Source organism: Colletotrichum costaricense (genome assembly GCF_030867565.1).
Source record: "Colletotrichum costaricense strain IMI 309622 chromosome Unknown Scaffold_9.1, whole genome shotgun sequence".
Taxonomy (NCBI): Eukaryota; Fungi; Ascomycota; class Sordariomycetes; order Glomerellales; family Glomerellaceae; genus Colletotrichum; species Colletotrichum costaricense.
Window position 1 is genome coordinate 1,298,516 of NW_026848238.1, and position 13,200 is coordinate 1,311,715.

Consider the following 13,200-nt stretch of genomic DNA (forward strand, 5'->3'; position numbering starts at 1 on the left):
CTCGAGTAATATTGAACATTCAATGACACAACAACCGAGCACTGCTCTTTTGAAAAAGAGAGAACATGAAAAAGAACATGGTTCGGTTGTGCGTGTGTACTTTGCGCTACCCCTTCTTGGCAACGCTTGGCAAACGTTTAGATACTGTGCTTGCATGCAGCAATGCCTCCATCCCCAAGGGACTCCAGAGTCCAAGGAGATTTTTTTTTTTTAAAGATTTTTTTTTTTAAAAAAAAAAAGCCAAGTCGATATCCTTTCCTTAGTTCCCGCAAGACTTGGCATGCCATACAGCATTGGCAAGGCGTTAGAGGCAGATCGTTACGTCTTGGCAATTTGCGACATCACGGGGAATTGGCGTGATGATTATCTCAACGACAGCCAAGGTTATGAAATTAGGAAAATGAAGCCCAAGGTTTTTTCCTTCGTCCTTTTTTTTAAAAAATAATAAAAAAAAAAAAAAAAATAAATTGGAGGAAGGGGGGAAGTGCTTTATCTGCCTGCCAAGAAATTGCGTGATGGTCTGGTAAGGTTTCCGATGATATAGCATTATGGTGAATATTTAGGTTTGATATTTTTCTTGGTGTTTCTAGATTTGAATATGCGCGCATTGTACCTAAATGTCGATACTCTCTACTTTTTTGTGTGTCTGCCTTGCCTTTTGTTTCCAAACTGCCATCCGTAACTGCCGGCGCCCCGGTCTCAACCTACCAGCCCCAAGAAAGGGAAGCCGAAGGGTTCAACAGAGGGGGAAAACGCCTTACCGTCTGCCCAAATCAACCCGTCTAACATGAACCATGTCTCCATCTGTAGCACCACCACCACCACCACCGACGGGCTCAACACCAAAGAACCCACCAACGGCCTTCCTCAACGTCTCCTTCCAGAACCCGGCCACCACGCCCTTGAGGTCCCCGCCCGTCTGCTTGAAATCCGGGAAGGAATTCACCTCGAGCAGCCAGGGCCTAGCCTCCTCGTCGACGAGGAAATCCAGGCCAAACACCTCAAACGCGTTACCCAGAGGCTGGAAATGGATCGTCATCTCCCGCGCCGCGGCTTCAAAGACGTCGCCCGTGACGTCGCATATCCGCTCAAAGATGCGGTCCGCCGTGGCGGCGGGGAGACCGGAAGAAGAAGACGAGACGAGATCCCAGAATTGCTTCACGGGCGGCAAGGCAGATTCGCCTCCTCCCTGTAGGCAGGTATTGGTCAGGTGGCCGTCCAGGTCCGCGTCCTCCCATGGCGCGCGGTAGGTCTTGCCCGCGAAGAGCGCCAGCATCGGCTTGTAGACGTAGACGTCGAGGCTCCCGACGCAGAGGACGTACGTGCGGATGTGGAACTTGCGGGCGTCGGAGGGCAGGAGGAGAGGCGGGTGGATGTACGGCTGGGCGACGAAGTGGCGGAGGTGCGAGGTCGTGATGTAGTCTCCTCCTCCTTCGCGGTCACCGGCGGCGGTAGTAGCTCCCTCTTCTCCATCTTCGTCATCGCTGTCAGGCCTCTCCTCCTCCCACTCATCAAAAATACCCTGCAACTCCTCCATCGAACTAAACAGCCGAATCCCCTGCCCGCGATCACTCATCCCCGGCTTCAGAATCCACCACTCCTTTTCGCTCTCCTCTTCAATCCCTTCGTTCTTGTCCATGCTCTCTCGCAGATCAAACGCCTCGACGAGCGCGTCGTCGAGGAACTCGGCGTAGTCCACCTCAAAGTGCTCCCCGCGCTTGACGTGCGTCTTGAGCGACGAGGAAGGGTGCTTGGCGATCCAGTGGTCCACCGTCGACGACAGGTAGTGTTTTCGAATCAAGGCTTTGCGGATGACGTAGCTGTTTACGAGGGACGTGGTCGGGTGCGCGGCGACGTGGTCGAAGTCGAGGGACTCGTAGGGCGCGATGTGCAGGATCTTCGTGTCGGGCGAGGGGAGGCTGACGGCGAGTTTCGCGGCGTTTCCGGCGTCTTCGTTGGCGGTTTCCCGCGGCGCGGGGAGGAGAGAGTATGCTCCAGGGAAGAGGCGTTCCATGGCCTCGAGGATGAGCGGTTGGACGTACGGGTCCTCGTAGTCGATGATGGCGTGGAACTTTGGGTTTGCGACTGTCGTCTCCGTCGTCGTGTCAGTGGTCGACTGCTGCTGGGCACCAAAGGTGGAACTTCGCATAGGAAGTCTGGTCGACGAGCGAGTGATTTCTGTCTCTGCCTTTGCGGGCGCCTCAGCTTGCGGGCTGTCACTACAGATGATAAAGGGGGTAAGAATATGATTCTCGTAATGATTTATTGTCTTCTCCAAAAAGCAATCGAGAGCGGTAAGAGTACATGCCGAGCTTGCCCCCAAGAGGAGTCCCTCTATATGTCTTGATCGTCTCTTTCATCTCGAGCTCTTTACGCTTCATGCATTCGTGTAGTAACGCATCCTGACATCCTACCCCGGCTACATCGCCATGTCACGCTCTCTCTCTCTCTCTCTCTGTCTTTGTATCTCTTTCTCGCTGACACAGTGCTCAAGCGCACCTACATCTCTTCAAATATCAAGGGCTCACTTACAGAATCAACTCCTTCTGATGGAGTTGCTGGGCAGCATGCCAGAAGTTGGCCTTCAGGGGCGTCACACTATGGGTAGTTAGCATAAGCAGTTCCAAGAAGGCGTCCATTTCGTCAATATCAGGTCGTGGCATCACATACCTCGTGTAGCCCTCTTTGACAGCCCATCCATCATTGCCAGGGGCAGCCTCTTCAACGCTCTGATACACATCTGTAAATCTCGGCGCCCACTTGAAGTGCTTGTGTCGATGGCCCTTGGCAACTTCACCCCCAGCCTTTGCCTCCTCGCCCTGCTTCGGCTTCTCAGCAGACGTCTCCCCAAACGCGCCCTCTCGAATCTTCTCCTCCTCCTCATCCTCGTCGCCAGCATCACCATCAATCTCCTGGAAACAGCTGCCATCGCGCCAGTAGTTCTGCAGCATATTCGTAAAGTACGTCTTGTGCGTCTCGACGCCCTCCACAAGCGGCACGTTGACGCTGTACAGGTCCACTTCGTCACCCGCAGGCCACTGCTGGTACAGCTTCTCAATGACCTTGACCGAGTGCCGCGCGGCGCCCTCGATGATGACGGGGTCGTGGTTCCGCGAGAAGAACGCGTAGCTCAGCGCGATCGCCTTGCTCTTACACACCGCGGCTTCGAGGGCGCCGCCCAGCGTACCGGAGCTCAGCGCGAACACGGCCGTCGTGTTGCGGCCGTAGTTGGGCCCGCTGACGACCAGGTCGACGGGCCCGCGCTCCTGGAAGAAGTGGTGCAGGCCGATCTGTACGCACGACGCTGGGGTGCCGTCGACGAGGATCCACTCGTCGTCGGCGCCGTTGGCCGAGGGCCGGGTCGTGGTCGTGCCCTCGGTGCCAAAGAGGCCTTCAGTAGAAGGGCGGTAGTAGAGCGGCTTGACGGTCTGGCCGATCATGTGCGCCTTGCCGATCCAGGAGCGCTGTGTGTGCGGGAGGCAGACGGAGACGACATGGCCGGCTTGCTGGAGCTGGTGGACGAGGGAGTGGACGTAGGGGGAGGAGTGAGGTGATGGCGGGCCGTCGTCATTGGTGAGGAGGATGTGCATGGTGACAGCTGGCTTACGCTTTGCGCTGTTGAAGTGAGTTGAGTTGAGGTGAGTTGAAGGTTGGTTGGTAAGGTATAGTTTGAAGAGGGAAGTTGAAAGTCAAAAAGATTTCGGAGTCGAGGAAATTGCCCCGCGGCAAGACGTGGATGGCGGGTCTTGGCTTAACACTAAGGTGCTGGATGACCACGAGACTATTTGGGCACGAGTTGGAAACTTTGGACAAAAGTCACTCGATGTCGTAAACTCTAGTAAATGCTATGACGCTCGAGATGAGGAAGATGAATTACCACCTAGCAAGTGAGCGTCTGGATGAGGGAACTCGAGACAGACTCTCAGAGCGCAAAGTGGGATGGAGGGGTTGCAATAGTGGGGCAAGTTGACGTTTGCTGGACACGGAAGGATACCCGGTGCCCGCTCTCGGAGGGGAACGGCACCTCCAGCCAACGTCGGGCCTTCCCACATCACCGACGTGGTCAGGCTCTTTCTTGGCTTACATGATTATCCGGGGTGACTGATTCATCGCAAGAGTATTCTCTAGCTGTACGTAATGTTACGAACTTGTTTATGATCGAGATTCGCTTCAAAATTCACAGGCAGTTCAGAAACGCAATGATGCTATGTAAAATCGTTCGTATTGTTCGTGTTGACCTGGTCTGCAGACTTTTGGGAGCTAATCGCAGCCCTCTTCCTACACGCAATCTCAGCCCTTGGTGGAAGGCTTAACAAACGCCGTAATCCCAATCCTTCCTCGCAGGCTTTACAAATCTTGTCCCATACCCAGTGAAACAAAAAGTCTACCCTAGTAGAAAAAGGGCATCCGACTGAGGATACCACTAGTATCCCACAGCCACCTTTTCCCTTGTCCAGAAAGTGAAGTAAAGTAACCATTACACAAAAGCCTATCGAGAATTGTGCTTTCCTCCTCCCATAATCCTGATCGAAGCGAAGTAATGACCCAGACTCCAAGTCGCTAGGTCGTGCAACGATCGATACTCAAAGATGAATTGTTCGTACAAGTTTGAAATCAAGTACGAGTTCGCTTAGAAGCAGAAGCTTCGAGCTCGTCGCCCGCTCGCTTCGTAACACTGCTTCCATGGCGGCTCTTGACACGCGGCCAGTCGTCAAAGGGACTCGCACGAGTCTTGCGTTTGATCGGTGACGGTTCTTCCGCCTTCAATCCCGAGCGAGTGGTGCGTCTGGTCGACGGTGGGGTTGCGACCGTCGGGCCAAACTTGGGTGCCTTGGGAGTTGCTGGAGCCTCTTCCTCGACCTCAGCCGGGGTCTCTGGCGCTTCCTCAACCTCCTCGTCGTGCTCGAGATGGTGATCTTCGATGTCGGTAACAGCCTCCTCTTCCTCGAGAGTGATACCTGTCGCAGGGGCCTTGGGTGCGACAGGGAAAAGCAGGCGCGGTTTGATGGCAGAACGCGTGAGCGGTCTACGAAGGCGAGATTCGCTTGAGCTGCCCTCTTCGTCGTCTTCATCTTCGGGCTCAGCAAACTTGCGGAAGATCTTCTTTCCACGGCTGTGCTGGCGATTAGTAAAGTTCTTTCCTTTCTCTTGCAGATGTGCGGGTCAACTTACAATACATACACCATGCCATCCTCACGCTGAAGCGCATCGTCAACGCCCTGCGCTGCTTCTCCTGGAATCGCGACTTTGCGCTTGCTGCGGCGGCGCGGGGGCTCTCTGTCGACGGTGACGCTATCGCCATAAAACGGGTTGTCCACGCTGGAGTCGGGCACAGGAACGCGGTCTTGCGAGTCGGTGAAGATCTCAATCTTCTCTTCTACTTCGGTTGCCGTGAAGCTCTCCAACGAATTGCCAGAATACTTCTTCGGGGTTCGCTTTTTCTTGGGTGTGACCAACGCCTCGTCGTCGTTAGCGAACAGATTGCGCGCGACCGACTTGATGTGCGCAGTTTGCTTCTCGGTAGGTGCCTTCTTGGGCGTCTTGGCTGGCGTGGGCAGCATGCCGTTGCGACGAGTCGAGGCGGTGTGGTTCGATTGGCGATCCATCTTGTCAATACCGAGCGACGATGCAGCGTGGGACGAGCTGTCAGCGGCCAGAAACCCAGAAGCGCGACGAACAGAATCTTGCGCAGGTTGGCGCTTCTTTTGAGGTGTAGCGGCAGGCGACATGATAGCTGTGGCTGCGGAAGGTGCGATGGACTTGCGAGTTGATCGAGGAGGAGTGCGGTGAGTTGGTGGTTGCGGAGAAGGAGTTCGGTTTGCAGCTCGACGAGATGAGATACGTGCCGACTTGCGAGGAGAATAAGGCTCCCAGTTGTCGCTCCAGCCGTGTCTGGGTGTTGGTGGTGTGCGAATGGAAGGGGGAGGTGAAGGTGTTGATGCTGCGAAGGCGGTGGCCATTGTGTCGAAAAGGGCAGGCAGGCAGCCCGGGTCGTCTGGTGGTGGTGTACCGTTCCTTCCTATTCAGATTTCTTTGACTTCAATTGCGCATGCAACTGTTGATCAAGGTGAGAGGGCGCGCGGATCGGTTTTTTTTAGCGTCGGGTTGTGGTTGCCGCCAAGGTGAGGTGGTGATGATGTTAGAGGGGGATAAGGTGATGTAGGTGAAAGACTCTAGATGGACTCCGGCAATCAGAGTATCAAGAGATGAAGCGACCTAATGAGTTTGAACAATACTAGGCAACTGCACAGAGGTTGAAACGGTTCAGTTTGTGATATCTCTGGTTGCTCTGGCTACAGGTGATGTAAGTGAGAAGTGGATGTGTGGAATGGGATGGATGATGTTCGCGATCATGGGGCGGCAGTTGGGATGCAAAAGGAAATGGTCTCAAAAAACGTGGGAAGAGGCTGGAGGCTGGGAAATGTAGAGGCTGGGGACGGGGTAAGGTGAGGGTGAGCCGAGTGTTTTGCAGCGCACCAGCCCCAGCCCCCCGTTTTGCACCTGCACCTCACCACTCAAGCCTCATTTCTCTCTGTAAATTAAGCGAACCCCACCAAAGCAGCGGGGACGCGTTGACGACTCAGGAGACGCGAATTTTCGCGTATAATCAACAGCGCTCGAATGGGCGAGCACTGTCACTATCCAGGTCCTACTTTCTAAGGTACACGCTGAAGCTGGTGTACTAGGTAAAGCACAGGCCACTGTACACCTATTCATACCTTTGGCACCACAGTGTCTCCACTCCTGAGTGCCCCTCACTCGTTGCATCCCACATTTTCCCCCAAGCGACCGAAGACCTCTAAACCAAAAGTCTTAATCCATCAACAAATAACGTCACACTCCGTCTTGCGCCGCGCTTCCTGACAGCACGAACAAGCTAGACTGCGCTTCAAACGGAACGTCCCCTCATCCAAGTCTGGACCGACAATCGCCGAATAGAACAGAGCCACAACCAATCTGTAGCTGCAGCTGAACGCCCAAGTGCCCCCACCACTATGGCAGACTACACCGACGATTCCATCACCGAGGACATATGGGCATCTCCTGGCCCCGAGGGCAGAGGTGCACCTCCCTCCGAGCGGCCCGAAACCCCTAGAACACCAAAGACACCCAAGACACCAAAGACGCCCGCAAATCAGACTCACAATGCCCCATATGACAGAGAGGCTTCTTTGCGGAAAGAATTGGAGGGAGTGCGGAACATCAATGCTGCCATTGAAGGCATAATCAGCACCCTTGACAAGGCCAAGGGCAACATGAATGTGCGCCGCCCCGCGAGAAGCTTCTCTGAAATGAAACCAACTGACCTCGCCCTCAGACTGTTGGCAGCACCGTGTCAAACGCATCCACACTCCTGAACACCTGGACCCGAATCCTCTCCCAAACCGAACACAATCAGCGACTCATTCTGAACCCTAACTGGCAAGGCGCAAGTAACGACTTGGTACAACTGGAGGCAGAGACTCTACAGAAGCAGCAGCTTGCCGAGAGACGGGCGGCTGAAGAAGAGAGGCGACGCGAAGCGGCTCGGAGGAAGAGAGAGGAGGAAGACGGAGAGCGACAGAGACAGGCGGCAGTCGGCAGCGCACCACGTGGCCGGGGAGTTTCTCGTGGGCGTGTGCGAGGCACCTCATCGGCAACCCGCGGTCACAGCTACTCGAGTAGCACATCGAGGATCGGCAGGGGCGCGGCGAGCGTTCGCGGTGTATATCGGGGCCGAGCTAGAGGTACGGAGTAAGGGGACGATACATTTTGTTTGTGAACGAGTACCGATACCCAAAAATGATTGCATTCAAATGGTCGGCCGCCGGCTAGCCTATTTCTTCTTGAAGAAGTCGCTCATTTTCTTCATGCCCGTGGTGTTGACCTTGCCCAAGGCCTTCACGCCTCGCGTTTGACTGGCCTTCTTCTTCTTTTCCTCTTCCATCTTGCGCTTCTTCTCAGCGCGGGCCTCCTCCTCTTCCTCGTCGAGCATGCGTTTCCTCGAGTAGTCGGCCATGGAGCGAGATGAGGCAGCTTCTGCGCGAAGCTTGGTGAGCTGGACCACATATTCGTCCAATGGCGAGAAGTCGACGCCTGAAGTTTCCTTATCGGCAAGGAGCTTCTTCAAAATCAACGCCATGCCTGGCGCAACATAGCTCGAGCAGATGAAGCTGAAGGCAACTTTGAGTCGTTGCAAGCTGGTCACCTCGGCGGATGCTTGGATAGCACTAACGACGGTCTCTTCGGATACTTCTCCATCGACCGATGTGGCTGCTGTGGAAACATTGGATGTAGCTGAGGCTTTGCTGTCAACAGTCGAGACGGATGACTGGGATTCACCAGTTTCGTTCGACGGTGTCGACGTATTCGCTTCGTTCGCAGCCACTTCCACCTTGACAGCTTGTGACTTCTGAACTTGAATAGGAGCTTCCAAGACTTTCTTGACAAACTTCTCGTCCATGCTGGCGGGGAGTCCCTTGGAGCTCATAGACCGTGCCTTTGCGAGAATTTGAAGAACAAGCTTCTTCTCGCTCAGCCGGTACATCTTCTCATCGCCAGCATCGACGGTATCACACACGACCTCCATGCGTGACTCGAGGAGCGCCCTCGTCTTGGGGCATCGCAGAGCTTCGGACATGTGAGAAGACGAAGTCGAGACTGCATCGAAGTGGTCGTCGCTGGAAAGGAATAGTCGCTTCGTGTCTGTTGGCTTCGCGGTGCCAAATAGGCCTGGAACCAGTAGGAACAGAGGATCCACAGCTGTCGCGACAAAAAGGTCGGCGCTATTGGTGACCTGGGCTTCAAGCCGAGATTCGTCCTTTTTATCCGTCTCCTCCAGTGTGCAAGCGGTCGTCTCAATCATCCAGCTCCTTGGTGTCGTTTTCGGCGCAGTAACCTTTGTGAACTCGTAGATGCCTGTCTCCGGGCAAAGCAGGTAGCGGGTGGGCTTGGAGTAGCGAGGGTTGGGAAGAGAGACGATGCGAGCCTCACGGGTAGCTTTTTGGGGAATTATGAACAGCTGGGGAGCGCTTGACGACTCTTCGGGTAGAGTGAATTTGGCCGTCGAAGAGGCATTGCTCGACTCGGTCTTTGCCGCCGGTGCGGCCTTGGTCGCTCTTGTTCTCGCCATGACGAAGATGATGTGTGTAGGAGTTAGGTTGATGATGTTCAAGGAGTGATTTACACCAAAAAATAGACCAATTGACCCAAAAAAGAGCGGCTTTTGATTGTGTGAGAGGTCTAAGAAAGATCGGTGGTGAGTTGAAGTCTGAATGGGAGCAGCCCAGCTGGTGGTGGTCAAAAGTGAGTGGGACGAAGATACCTGGTACTTTCCTCTGAGATCGGTCGTCTTTGGACTGAGAAGTTAATAGGACCCTTTCTGTCTGTGCTGTGCTCTTACGCGACGACGCGCCGGGTTCAAATATAAAGTGGATCGCGTCGTCTGGGGCTTGGCGCGACTACAGCCAATGGAAACAGGGAAAAGTCATCGACTACTCCACGTCAAACTCCTCTTCTCAGGCTAGTCTGACCAGGCTTATCGTGACGACGAGGTTCAGATGCGACAATTCGATAACGATTTCGAGGCATTCTTACCGCACTATTCGCACTCTTGCTTTATTTTGTTTTAGGCGGTCATTTGGCTCACCAACTTCGACGTCACTCCTTTAGCCGCACCTCACACCCTTCTCATCAGTCGCTATCGTCTCCTTTTCTTTGTCCGCTTGCTGTTTATTTGCCAGCACAGACCCCTCGTCTCGACTTTCAATCCAGTCTTGCGCCGGACGAAGCTGACAAGGCCGGCTGGCGGGTCATGGGCTTGTGGCGTTAAAGCTCCATTAAGCGGTCTTTTCCGGAAGGCGGACTGGACATACGACAGCTACGCCCTCGACTACACCATTGTGATACCCCGGCGAGATGCCTCCTGGTTCGTAATGAATGGACATCCTAAACGATCAGCATCATAACATCAACGTAGCCCCCCCGCCCGACGAGCCTCAATGGCCTCCCCGATCTCCCCACGAAGCCCTCATTAGCACCCCGAGCGGTCGCGAGCGCCTCAGACGCCTTCAAAATCGAGGATCACCCTCTCCTTCACCGTTAAAGAGGGGACGAGCGAACTCCACCTTATCTACACGATCGGCGAATTTGATCGACGAAATGGACGACCAGGAGGACGAGGACGAGGAGACACTTCAGTTGAAGTTGCAGGAGATTCAGGCAAGGTTAAAGTTGAAGAAACTGCAGAGCGCAAGGGAGAGGACGGAAGCAGCTCCACCGACTCAAACGCGACCAACCTCGAAAGGTTTTGGAGTTGGCCGGGCGCTCTCCCGACCTGAACCCCAGGCCACCATCGAGGTGCCTGTGTCTCCAATCCGAAAGACTCAGCCCGCACCACCAAAAGCATCGCCGACCCGGGTTGCGCTCGGGATTGATAAAGGTATCAAGAGAGCACCGAGTGTGCTGCGCAGGAATACAAATCCCCAAGATGGGCAGCAGCAGTTCGGCGGTTATCTTCAAAGGTCACGGACTCCTGCTCAACAAGAGGTATCACGGCCACTGAGTTTCAATGAGAGGCTAGCCGCAGCAAGAACACAAGAGGTCGACCGACAGGGATTGAGGGAAAGAGTACAAAAAGTCAGGTCGGAGACTTTTGATATTGGGCAGAAAGAGATTGAGCAGTTCAAGGAAAAGGCGATTGACATTCCCGAGCAAGAGGAAGCTGCGCCGAGTTTCTCCAGAGATGAGATCCTTGGTGGAATGAGCAGAGCAGAACCCAACCAGCGCAAGCTAGACGCAATACCTGCTCTTCCAGCTCCATCATCCTCCAAAGACGACGACGACCCCCAAGGTCTCTACGAGCCTCCACCGGACTGGATGATGGCTGGACAGAAACCACAAAGACCGAAGAAGGTCGCGCCAGCAGATGTGGCGGAAGCCGAAGCATCGGCATTCGAACCGTATTCTAGCTTTCATCTCTCCCAGCGCATTCTTCCCCACCAAGTCTTGACCAGGACTCTGTCTGGAAAGAAGATATTCAAGTTGCCCGACTTGCTGCGGAAGGTTAAGGCTCCAGAGTTTCAGCTCCCAGACATTGAACAAGACATTGTCGTCTTCGCCGTTATTGCAAAGAAGTCAGAACCCCGCTCTCACAAGCCCCGGGCTGATCAAAATGGCAAGCAGTCAGACCGAGGGAAGTACATGGTCGTCACATTATGCGATCTAAAGTGGGAACTTGAGCTTTTTCTCTTCAACTCAGGATTTACCCGATTTTGGAAGCTCACAGAAGGCACAGTGCTGGCGATTCTGAACCCGACCATTATGCCACCTCCAGTTGGCAGAGAAGCCACTGGGAAGTTTAGTCTCGTGATCAACTCTGATGCTGACACAATCATGGAGATTGGAAAGGCCCGGGACTTGGGATTCTGCAAATCCATCAAGAAAGATGGCGAGTTCTGCAACTCTTGGGTCAACAAGAAACGAACCGAGTTTTGCGAATTTCATACTAACGAAGCTGTCTCCAAGCAGCGAGCAAGTCGCATGGAGGTCAACACAATGGACTTTGGCGGTGTTGGAGAGAAGTTCAAGTGGAAATCGAGACAGCTCGTTAACCCACAGCCCGAGAAGAAATCGGGAAAGTACGACCGAGAAACACACAGCCATTGGTTCGCTACGAAATCAATGAGTTCTGCGTCACTCATTGACGGAGGCCAGGCTCTTATGGACAGGAGAGAAAAGGAAGAGAATCTAAAAAGAAGGATGATTGCCCAAGAACGCGAGAGGGGCATCATGTCGCGGCTGAGTAAAATCGGCGCCGGCACTGGAAAGGAGTACATGCAACAAACAGACCGCAATCGTAACCCTACGTCCGCGTCAAGTTTGCCGTCATCCTCGTCAGCTTCGAACGTACTCGGGGCGCGACAGAAGCCTGATATCAAGAGCTTAGGCATTATGCCCAGGAATAGGGAACTAGCTCTTCACCTCAGCCCGATCAAACGAAAGAGACCGCAGAGCGCGCAGTCTAGCTCCTCGATCGGGGCGCCGTCGTCGGCGACGGCCACGACAGGGCTAAAGACCGGTTTTGGATGGGGCGGCAATCTCAAGGACAAGCTCGCCAAGATGAAAGAAGGTGAAAAGCTGAATAGCGATAAGCCGCCGGTGAGGAAGAAGACGAGATTCGTGACGGAGAAGGGGATTCGCGAGGCTGGGAGGGAGAGTCTGGGTATGGACCTGCCGCAGGCGGTTTCTTTTGAAGATGACGAAGACGACGATTTGATTATTGTGTGAAGGCAGCATTTTTTGGGAATGGGGTCATTCGAAGGCGACACTGGTCGGACGGGATGGGAAGGTATGGGCTTGCGGTTACACAGGGAGTTTTCCCCAGGTATGACTCCTGGATGGAGTCCGCTTGAAGCGATTATGGTCACCAAATACAGGTTACAGAAAACGGCTTCAAGACAGGATATCATGTCAAAAAAGACACTATTTTGACAATAGTCTGGCCGTTTACTTAGTATTTCGTGTGATCACACCTGGCTAAGGTGAGGTATAGTAAACTGCCTCACTCGGCGTCACATCAATGATATGACCGCGGAAGCGTATTCGTCGCTATTTAGCTTCACTTGAGCACATGATCCTCATCAAGGGGATATCTGAGAATTACACCGGGAGGTGAATGTGACTTCCTTTAAAATGCCGTCCATTCACCACTCAGCTTCTTGTAACTCATCTTTCTAGCCATGAATCGTCGTCAATCGTACTCAATTTGTTCGCCAAAAGAGTCCTAAGCTGTCTCCTTTACACACCAAAAACCAACGAACCTTTCACTCTTCCTGGGAAGAGCACTCCAAAATAACAAACATCACACACCAAAATGAAAAGACAACATAATACCCTGCCCGGCCTACGAGCCGCGGCAGTCGCTCTTCTTGCCGCTCGAAATGTAAAAGCTGCCGAGAGAGTCTTCTGCGCCGACGCAGAAAACATCGTGGTTCACCACATGAGCTGCGATGATGCCCCCGGCGGCACCTTCTTCTTGTTCGCCAGTGAGGAGGAACACGCGATCGGCAGCGCCGTCGATCCAAAGGCCGTCGATCTATACGACAGTGCTAATTTTATCGACCGCAAGTACGCCAAAGAGCAGCGTGAGCTACGAGAACGAGACTTGGAGTCAAGAGGTTTTGGGAGCATGACGCCGCGGGCATGCGGTAGCTAGATTGA

General features: G+C 53.9%; 6 protein-coding genes across 6 annotated transcripts; 3 read left to right on the top strand and 3 right to left on the bottom strand.

Annotated features, from left to right (window-relative positions):
• Positions 1-757: 757 nt before the first annotated feature.
• On the bottom strand, positions 758-3,590 carry CCOS01_09262 (5'/3'-nucleotidase SurE; the record flags this gene model as incomplete). Its single annotated transcript, XM_060457421.1, has 3 exons — positions 758-2,219; positions 2,533-2,598; positions 2,671-3,590. 3 exons carry the CDS (start codon positions 3,588-3,590, stop codon positions 758-760), a joined length of 2,448 nt encoding a protein of 815 aa, XP_060312121.1.
• Positions 3,591-4,614: 1,024 nt separating this feature from the next.
• On the bottom strand, positions 4,615-5,960 carry CCOS01_09263 (uncharacterized protein; the record flags this gene model as incomplete). Its single annotated transcript, XM_060457422.1, has 2 exons — positions 4,615-5,113; positions 5,173-5,960. The coding sequence occupies 2 exons, from the start codon at positions 5,958-5,960 to the stop codon at positions 4,615-4,617; spliced, it is 1,287 nt and encodes a 428-aa protein (XP_060312122.1).
• Positions 5,961-6,995: 1,035 nt separating this feature from the next.
• CCOS01_09264 (DASH complex subunit Duo1) lies at positions 6,996-7,738 on the top strand (the record flags this gene model as incomplete). The annotated part of the gene is made up of 2 exons (XM_060457423.1): positions 6,996-7,262; positions 7,319-7,738. 2 exons carry the CDS (start codon positions 6,996-6,998, stop codon positions 7,736-7,738), a joined length of 687 nt encoding a protein of 228 aa, XP_060312123.1.
• A 78-nt stretch (positions 7,739-7,816) lies between these two features.
• On the bottom strand, positions 7,817-9,112 carry CCOS01_09265 (uncharacterized protein; the record flags this gene model as incomplete). The annotated part of the gene is made up of 1 exon (XM_060457424.1): positions 7,817-9,112. The coding sequence occupies one exon, from the start codon at positions 9,110-9,112 to the stop codon at positions 7,817-7,819; it is 1,296 nt and encodes a 431-aa protein (XP_060312124.1).
• An 806-nt stretch (positions 9,113-9,918) lies between these two features.
• On the top strand, positions 9,919-12,267 carry CCOS01_09266 (primase zinc finger; the record flags this gene model as incomplete). Its single annotated transcript, XM_060457425.1, has 1 exon — positions 9,919-12,267. The coding sequence occupies one exon, from the start codon at positions 9,919-9,921 to the stop codon at positions 12,265-12,267; it is 2,349 nt and encodes a 782-aa protein (XP_060312125.1).
• A 586-nt stretch (positions 12,268-12,853) lies between these two features.
• Positions 12,854-13,195, top strand: CCOS01_09267 (uncharacterized protein; the record flags this gene model as incomplete). Its single annotated transcript, XM_060457426.1, has 1 exon — positions 12,854-13,195. One exon carries the CDS (start codon positions 12,854-12,856, stop codon positions 13,193-13,195), a length of 342 nt encoding a protein of 113 aa, XP_060312126.1.
• Positions 13,196-13,200: the final 5 nt, after the last annotated feature.